General features: G+C 35.3%; 1 protein-coding gene across 1 annotated transcript; it reads right to left on the bottom strand.

Annotated features, from left to right (window-relative positions):
- Positions 1 to 2,406: 2,406 nt before the first annotated feature.
- Positions 2,407 to 5,892, bottom strand: LOC127620165 (endothelin-2-like). Its single transcript, XM_052093283.1, has 5 exons — positions 5,735 to 5,892; positions 4,797 to 4,950; positions 4,401 to 4,514; positions 3,736 to 3,828; positions 2,407 to 3,627 (listed from the first exon to the last, which is right to left on the bottom strand). The coding sequence occupies exons 1-5, from the start codon at positions 5,796 to 5,798 to the stop codon at positions 3,540 to 3,542; spliced, it is 513 nt and encodes a 170-aa protein (XP_051949243.1). The 5' UTR covers positions 5,799 to 5,892; the 3' UTR covers positions 2,407 to 3,539.
- Between the last annotated feature and the right edge of the window lie 4,287 nt (positions 5,893 to 10,179).

A 10,179-nucleotide genomic window follows, 5' to 3' on the forward strand; every position in this document is an offset into this window, starting at 1 on the left:
AACAGCTTCATCTTTACTGAAGAAGAAAAGAGGGATTGCGAAAAAAACACAAGATGCATTCTTGTAAATGCCGTAGTCACAAATAAAGTCGATAAAATCCTAATTTTAATTTGCTCTACATAGAAACTGCAAGGAAATATTTTCAAAGTTAAAAAACATTTTAAAATTGTGCCACTAGTGTCAAGTTGAGAAATCAACCCAAGTCGTACTAATATTATGAGATGTTGAAATCGTAAGAAATCGAGTTGGTCTGTACAAAAATGTACCACTTATACTCTCATAGAGAAAAATGAATGAATGAATGAATGGACGAATGCACAAAAAAACACGCTGTATTTTTTACACTTAACCCCTCACCCAAACATAAACCTAATCATAAAGTCTAACCCCTTAAACCAAACCCTAAACTTTATTATAATTGTAATAGGTGATTAACTTTTGTGTAGAAAACTTCATGGTTTGAAAAAGCTTCATGTCATTTGAATTGCATAAATAAATATGGAATGAGTAACCAAGTATGTTCACAGACGGTTCCTTTCTTAAAGAAAGTTTCGGAGTGGAGGCTAGCTAAAATGTGATGCTGTATTGTATCGATTCCATATTTAGTTTGATGATTGGTTGGTCTCAGTGGAAAAAAAAGTCGTAACTATGTCTTATGATTTCGCCATTTGAATGATTATGGGTTTTCATGAGACTATGTTGGCAAAAATGTTTTTACTGTTTTCAAACAGGTTTCCTGAACACTTCCAGAAAGCACCAGAGAACCACAGCATTTACACTTTTCGAGGAAGTCAACCTACAAATGGCTTACTTCATAGTTGACTGCATATTAATCTGGGAAAGGGAGAAAGTATGTTAACATCCAAAAAAATGACCTGCTCACATAAAGCTGAAGACAAGTTTGTTACATTAATCCTTAGAAACCCAGTAAGGAATCTAAACCTGTTAACCTGCTTCTCTAGACATTTTACACAAGCCAAGTGATATAGATTGACTCACATGTTAAGTATTAATATTAATATACTTTAAGAGATGTCTGAACTATGCCTTGGAATTTCAAAACAGTATATTCTGAGTAAACATTTGGGCAGTTGGAAAGAGCTGGTATAGACAAAAAGACTGCACATCTGAGCAAGATAAAATACCACCCCAGACAACTGCCACACACCACTTAAAAATAAATGATGTTTTAAGGCATGTTGTAAGCTTCTTTTATGGCTTTTAATATGTATTGTCACCTATTTGGATACACATGTGGAATTCTCAATTGTCAGACTTTTTAGATTTGTAGATTTTTAAGTATGAGACTTTGTAGTAGTATGAGAAAATGATGTTGACTTCATAAGAAATAAGATATCAATTTTGTAAACACAGTATAAGCACAGTTGGTTTCCAAAAGATAAATAGTGCAAATAGCAGATCTAGGTGCAGCATTACAGTCGTGCTGGAATACAAAGAGCAACAACTTTGCAGTGAAACATCTGTTCTCCTAGTAACTGTGTATTTCACTGTGCAGCACCCATTGAGTCCAGCTATTATCTTTAGTATTACATGTCATATTGCATCTTGTAGCGGAGGACCAGTGGTGGAGCTAAGGGGTGGCCTATGGGGTGGCCACTCCATTGGGCACCCCACTAACAATTTTGTAAATTTTTTGGAAATCAAAAAATGTACACACTAGTCAAAAGTGTGCACACACTTGACATTTCTCATGATCTTACAAACGTTTTATCACGGCTGACTGTGTATACTACATTTATACAATGACATCTGAAACTGAAAACTATTCATTTTAAATGATGCTGCATCCAAGCCACTAGGTGTCAGTGTAAGTCCAAGATGACTCAAAGACAAAAGTAGAGTTTAAACAACTCTTTGAGCTGTAAAGTTGTTTAAATCATCATTTTAGGGTTTTAGTGTTTGTTGACATTATAACATCATGGAAACAAAGTTGTAAAATGGGCTATAACTTTACACAGAAAACGTTAGTAAGCTATTTTATCACAATAAAAATCATGTTTACAAACATAGTGTTTACTTAGTGAGTATTTTAACGTTTAAGGATTTGGACTCACTTTCATTGTGAGTGCCTCACTGTAACCAAAAGGAGCTACATTTTTTGGGTAATCATTATTATGCCACAAACGCTGTTGATTGAGCTCAACTTGTATTGAATGCAGAATATTCCTTTAAATGTGTAATTGCACAGTAAAATATGTAATGAACTGTGTAATGAGCAGTTGGACTACTGTTGCAGACTTCCGTGTTTAACGATTAACAAGAAGTGCAAAGTTTAAAGTTTTACTTATCTGCAGATGATCAAATGAACATACTACAGCAAAATAAAATAGTTCACGATAATATTCAATATTCAATAAATATATTATTTATTGAATAATAGCTGTACAGACCAATCATACAAAAATACATTTTATAATAAATTAAATAAATAAATAAATTGACTGTTGGACACAAACATTTCCAGTTTAAACATTCAAGTATGTGTAAAAAACATGGAGTCTTAAAATAGACGCTCTCTAAATATGAAGAAAAATAACAGGTGCAGCATAATTAAATATGAATATAAAAGTCAAAACTTTGCACAAATAAATAAGCATAACATACATGCATAACCAGTCATTACAATAATTCATTGAGGGTATTTTACAGCTGTAATGTGAACTCTACAGTGCAATACAATATTTGATGTAATGGAATATGACTCACCAGACATTAGCTGCCTGTTTGTACATTAGAGAAAACAATAACAGCATTTTTGGCAGACACTGAGCCATTGAACCTGCTGGTATTCTGAAGAATTAAACACCCAACAAAAAGTATGCAATAAATATTTCCTCCTTCACTAAAGAAAAACAGAAAAGAAAAAATGGGGCAAGGAAGGTCATAAAAAAAAACAGATAAACATTCCTCAGAGCTACAGCTTTTTTTCTTGTCTCGAAAACATTCAGGCACTTTCTGGAGCCGTTGATAATTAAAAGCATTAGCGCTGAGAAGCAGAAATACATTTAGAAATAAATAAATGTATAAATGAAGCTCTGATACAGAGAAAATGTCTTAAAGATACAATAAGTTAAATTAAATGACTACACATTAAAACAGTTCAGTGTCAAGAGTAAAGGCTATACTGTCGCACTTTTCATTCCATGAAGCATCTATTTCTTCATTGAAGGTGAAGGGTGGTATTTCTGTGCGGCACCAAACAGCATTGCAAAAATAATGGTTGAACACCCCTTGTCTTCCATTGTTGTCTTCTCAAATGGTAACAGCAGTATGCTTATGTAGACTACCATGTCAGATTTCAGCTTCATCCTTTGGAAATATCTCCACTTTATTCATGTAGCCGGTGATCTGTTCTTATTTTCACCACATAAATCAAGGCGTCTTTGTACTCTTGTAAACAGACATTTCTGCTGAAGTAGTTCTGTCTAGCGTCTTCTTCCCATGAGGCAGATCCCAAATGAATCCTCTTCATTCAGGTTTTGTTCAGATGCTCATGAGTACATCAGTTCCACGTCTCTCTAACTAATCAAGAGATTCTTCATTCTCCATTTCTTTTTGGGGGACACAGATTGTGAAGCTGTCATGAGGTTTTCTTTAACCGCATTCCTGTAAATGGAAATGATGTCTTTTTAGCCCCAAAGCTGAATATTTTACTCATATGAGCAAAAGCATATGCTGAACATGCTTATATTGATGCGTAATGGTAAACGTTACCTGAGAGATGAGAGTATGTGATCACTGGCTTTGCCCACATTAATCGACTGGTCATTAAGTTGGGTCACAATAACTATATGAGGGTTTTCAGAGCTGTAAAGAAAGATACAGATAAAGGTTACGTACGGTACAAAATTTACCAGAAAACAAATTGGGAATTTCCCAAAATCTAAACTTGACGTTTCTCGTGATCTTACAAACCTTTTGATCTTATAAGCCTTTTATCCAAAGGCTTAATGCTTACATACTTTTTAAAAGCAATTGTACCTAATTACGAATGTGTATGGATGCTAATCGATATCTACTTTGCTTAATATTCATTGACTTTCTCCCACACAAGCCGGGAATTCAAACGTGACCTTGAACAACCACAAGAATTTACAATAAATCATCTTTTGATAAAATGAAACGTATCCAAATATAGTTGAACTTTGATTTGGGGACCCTGTATAACTGTCTCATTTCTTCAGATGAAGGTCCCTTATCCACTCCCTTATGCTCCCAGCATATCAACACTTCCTAAAAACCCCTACACAACCTGCCCTGATCTACGCATGGCTGCCTGTGTATCTGCGACAGACAAAATTACACATATGAAAAATATGTCTGATTTCATCTTCAGGGTAGGGCAAATCTCAGGTGCAGATCTGAGAGTTGGAGCTCACCTGCTGTGGCAGAAAGTGGAGCAGGTATGGTCGGCCGGTATCGCACATTCACAGCGGCCGGTGGAACGCCGGCGACGGGAGAGAGGACTTCCCAGACCATAGGGAGTGATTTTACTGTATGGAGATGAAGAGGAAAGAGTTTACTGAAACTGTGGATACTGTACAAGCAGAGCGCGATTGATTTAAGGTTGAGACTAACTACTAAAATGAATGTTTTTGGATTAGGGTTAGGTAACTGAGGGATCGAATTCCACATTTGGGTCTAATTCACAGACGTTTAGATTAGAAGGCCTATGTGAAGTCAGGTGAACTGGAATTCTTTCTGACGGTCATTTCAATGGCAGAAAGACGCCCAATTTACCTGATTTCACACTATATGTTCTTAAACGTACTAACCTTGGTGTGTTGACCCAGATGATGTCCAGGTGGCAGAAATAGATACACTCCTTGTCCAACCAGCTGCTACAAGAGCAGCGCTTGGAACGAACCCGTTTGAGAACAGGTGGGTCGCTGGATTCTTCGGACGGTTCGGAAAGTGGATATCCAAACCCTAACATGATAAAACATACATATGTTATGATGAAGGGTGTCCACAGTGAGTATTTTTCAACAGTATCTTTACACATCGCTTAAAGTCGTAACCTGCAATTGTTACCTTAAGGAGCCATTTCTACTTGTTCTAACCCTTAAATGAATTTATGTTATTTGTTATGGTTACCACATTTTTAGGTTCCCATTTTTTACAGTGTACTTTTACGCTTTCACATCTATCTGATCTACAGTATGAGTCATACACTATGAATAGCTATTTGAATTTTATCCACGTCAAATATTACATATGTGTCGGTGCAAGCAAGCATTAAACATTGTACAGGTAGCCTACAATATGTTTCATGTTACAGCTAAATAAACTGGTTTAACAACAAAAAATATGACAGACTCAACCTGACTAGGTATTTAACCTTTTAGGGTCACATCAGGTAAAAACAGACTCGGTAACAACTTCACATTTCCACTTTTGGTACACTGTAAAAAGAGGTCCAGTTTTTACCTACATGCCATAGCGTAATAACCTGCAGTACTATTAATGCAGGTACTGAGCCATTGTCGTTCTTTTTGTTTAATGTCCATAGGTGGATCACAGTGTACAAGAGGACTAGTATATCATTCTATGCAGATTTCGAAGACCTCAAAAATGTATCTGCTTGTATTCTATGCACACTATAAACTCATGTGGCATATATTAGACACAAAAACTGCTATTTGCTGAGAATTCTTAGATCTGGATAACAAATGGTCATTTAAGTCAACACATTACATTGTAATTAACTTACCTTGTTGCAGCATGCACAGTGTAACATAGATAAACACAGCTGTCCACAGTAAGAAAGACATCATAGTATCACAAGAGTGTAACTAGCCTGTTAAATCCACAAAGAGTTGAGTGGTGCACACATTCAGTGCATACAGTCCACAGTGCACTATAGAGAGACTGACAGATGCTTGTGTTCACCTCAACCTGCCCGCCTTCCATTTATGCTCCCAAACGCTCCGCCCCATTACTCAAGTGAGTGGAGCAAACACTGTTACACAACAGAGACTCTCCCACTGCATCCTGAAATTCCCTGACGTTCCTGCGTCCTGATTGTTTCAAAAAGGTAAAAGAAAAAATTGACTTGGAATGGGGAGTGATGTCACTAACTCTCCTTGGATCAGTTAGTGTCACAGAAAACAGGAAACTCTGCCATCATCAGAGATAGAGTGTAATGGCATGTTTTGCATGTGTCCAGGGTTACATTCCACATTAGTGCAGATGCAGAATAAATGCCAGATACCTCTGGAGGAAAAAGCAGGACTGATATGATATCCACTGAAGTCCGGGACTACTGATTATAGATATGGAAAGACTCATGTTATGTAGTGACACATTTTATTTTGCAATTTAAATGCAAACGATTAGAGATATTGTATAAGAGACAAACATTATATATGTTTTATATATATATATATATAACAAAACTTATGAACACATTTCCCAAAAAGTAATGTTATTCTCGACCTGCATAGGAAAGAAATTGTAAATAAAATCTCTATATCTATACACCTTGTGTAGAATTATGTGATTTGTTTTTATTGTCAGAAAAAACACATGTAGGTAAGAAAAATCATAAATCAGACACCAGAATGAATAAGAATAAATGGAGAGCAAATGAAGACTTCTGCTTAAGTCCACTGCTTCTCTATTTTTATTCTCTCTATCTCACATATGTCTCCAGCAGTGTTTCAGAATAGATCTCAAAAACGTTTTGCCACTTCATTTCAGCCAAACACTTTGCATTAATGTCCCCTTTGTTGAGATTTATAACATGGTTAATTAATAATGTACAAATGCATTATAAATCATTAAACAACATGAGTAAAAAAGGCAAATTTCATGCAAAATTTACCATATAGTGAGCATTTTAACGTACATATTATACATGCATAATAAACACACTGCACAAAACACAATATAGAATGCTCTAATTCTTGATTTATGTCAAAAGGAGTGATTTTGTCTGTAATGTCTTGATTCAATTGTGTAGTCACTTTCTTGTTGCATTGATGTGAAATGAATGATGCTACTCCAAGTCCTAGTTCCCTAAAGTCCTCTGCAAAAACACTTTTCAGCTCATTCACAGCACATAATCAAGCCTGATGACTATTAAACCATACTGAAGTTTATACACATAGGTTACTAATGTTTAAAAAGTATTATAAAGCATAACACGTGAGGTAAAATGGCTCAACATTTTGCAAACATTGCATTTAAGACACCCTTTTATGCATGTTGTTATAACTGTATATCAATGATTTATAATGCATTTGTAAATGAATTATAAGTCATTAATAAACCACTTATAAACACTTAACAAAGGAACATGTAAAATGGTACACAGATTTCAGTATTCACTAATCAAATTCTGCCAAGACTGACTTTTCTGAGCTATGCACATATGTTTTTCATTTTAATTTCACTGTAGGAATTTTAAGAGAAAGATCAGAGACAAAGTTAATACTTAAATGCAACATATTTCATTAACTTCATTAAGATTTATGAGCTATAAACAAGCGACCTGTGAAATTGTTTTGTTGAGTCTTTTTGATTTGATGAAAACCCACATCTTATATAAGCTCTTCCTAATGTAACGTTTCCTTGTGAACTTTCTGTTATTTATTTAGGGGTGGAAGGTAATCCAATATATCTGACCATTGCATTAGGAAAATTAGATAACATTCACTAAAGTCATGCAAATGATATATGTAACCTCTTCAATAGAGGTCATGACACCATCGTTTTTGCTAAATGGCTTTAGAAAGATCTTATCAGTGTACAGAGCAAATGTCAGTTGTTCAATATGCATAAGTCAAATACGACTTTTTATGACATATTGGATTTGGAATACATACACCCAGCATGTTAGATTTGGAAAGCAACTGATATAGTTTCCCTTTCAATGGCACGTCAAATAATTTATAAGGGGCCAAGCACCGAAGGTGCGTAGCCCCTATTTTATCAGTTAGTTATATTATTAATTTTATTCTGCTTCTTCTTCTTCCTCCCAATGGGAGTCTATGCAGCCCACATAACCATTTGAAGGAAAATGATGAAATTTGGCACACTGATAGGGGTGGTCATGAATAGTCCCCAAAGCCAATCTGGGACCTCTAGGACAAACTCCATAGCGCCACCACCAGTCCAAAAATTCAATATATTTTGCGTGTATCTTTTGAACCGTTTGTCTTAGAAACAAATTATTTTTGGTCTGATTACACTCCTCTTGATGATTCAATTGAACCCCCATACATTATAACTCTGCCCATTACAGTAGCTGCCAGATCATTTTCTTGGATAATGATGTTTACAGTTTAAAAGTCTGATTTGTCCAAACAATAGCTCAAAATAATCTCCAGACTGAGCCACACAGGAATAATAGTAAAGGATTTAGATTTTCAGTTTTGTTTAAAAGCAAAGTTAACAAGGTTGATGTAAAACTGGATGTGAGGCTGTATCTCGACAATGGTTTGTCCTATTGAAACAAAACGTGCTATGCTTCATCAGAACCATGATCTGAGGGTGCATGCAAAGTCTGGAAACAGTGCCACCTATGATTCAACATATATAGATATAACTTTTGAACCATATGCCCTAAAAAATGGGGTTGGTATCTTTTGATTCCTGAGGTCATGCATATTTATATATATATATATATATATATATATATATATATATATATATATATATATATATATATATATATATATATATATATATAATTTTTCTCATGTCAGCTGTCCTTCTTCCACTTTGCATTTTATTATAAAGTTATATCTTTTTAAAAGCATTGTGAGATTTAAAAGATAATTTTTATGCATCAAAACATCATTTGCTGAGGATAACTGAGCAGTTTTGAGACAGCGCCATCTATAGTTCAAAAGATCATCCAAAGCACTGGTTTATTGTTTCAAGGGTCCTGGGTTTGGATCCCCACCTCAACAAATCACACAGTTAAAATGTATGTTGTTACGGAGATCTTTGCATTGAGCTTACTATATGATTGCTGGGCTTTTTTCCAGTCACATATTTATTTTAATTTTGTTGTGAAGTTACATGAATATGAAGCTGATTATGGTGACTATGGTGATTGGCTGTGATTGCTCTATTCATGGTATGTCCCTTTGGTGACTGCCAATGTTGTGGCTCTGTGGTCCAGTGGACTGTGCAGGGAACTGTTGAACAGAAAGTCATAGGTGCAAATCCATCCTGAGGCATTGTGTAATGTTGTGTGTGTGTGTGTGTGTGTGTGTGTGTGTGTGTGTGTGTGTGTGTGTGTGTGTGTGTGTGTGTGTGTGTGTGTGTGTGTGTGTGTGTGTGTGTGTGTGTGTGTGTGTGTGTGTGTGTGTGTGTGTGTGTGTGTGTGTGTGTGTGTGTGTTTGTGCTTTATGTCATATGTGATCTTTGGGTTGTGGTTAATGCTGTACAATGTGGGCCATTTTGGTGCTTGGCTTCATATATATATATATATATAAATGTGGCAGGGCGGAGGGCGGGTCAGGTCGTGATTCTACACACCCAGTCCCTTATCAGGCTAATTAAGCCTCCGAGAGGGATAAAGGCTGACTCGTGGAGGATTGTGTGGGAGAGAGAGATAGTTCATGGACATGTCCGTCATGTGTGTGTGTATAATTATGACCGGCTCCGCCCTCCGCCCTGCCACAATATATATATATATATATATATATATATATATATATATATATACTGTATATATATATATATATATAAATAAATTTAAATCCCCAAAAGTTTGTAAAGTATTGTAAATGAAAAAGTAAGAAAGAAAACAATAGATCTTTTGCAAAATGAAAGGCAAAATGCACTGGGACACTTTGTGGTTGTCAAACGATAGTGAAACATGTCTATAGTTAATGTGATAACATACATCTGGCTAAAAGTCATTGCAAATATTACCATGAAATTACTTTCTTATCTAACACACATTAGGACATTTTAATATGTGTGACTTTTTCACATGTGTTTTTTTGGGACCACATAATAACAATAAATAAACTAAAAGTCTCAGTTTAACATTATATTACTTTTGTTTCAGACGAAACAAATGACAGAAAAAAGAAAACTGCATGAAAAGAATACAATGATATTTAAATGAGATGCACAGCAACTCTCTAAACAACAATAGTTTTTCTGATGAATTGGAAAAATATTAAACATTCAGGA

Source organism: Xyrauchen texanus, chromosome 26 (assembly GCF_025860055.1).
Source record: "Xyrauchen texanus isolate HMW12.3.18 chromosome 26, RBS_HiC_50CHRs, whole genome shotgun sequence".
NCBI classification, from domain to species: Eukaryota; Metazoa; Chordata; class Actinopteri; order Cypriniformes; family Catostomidae; genus Xyrauchen; species Xyrauchen texanus.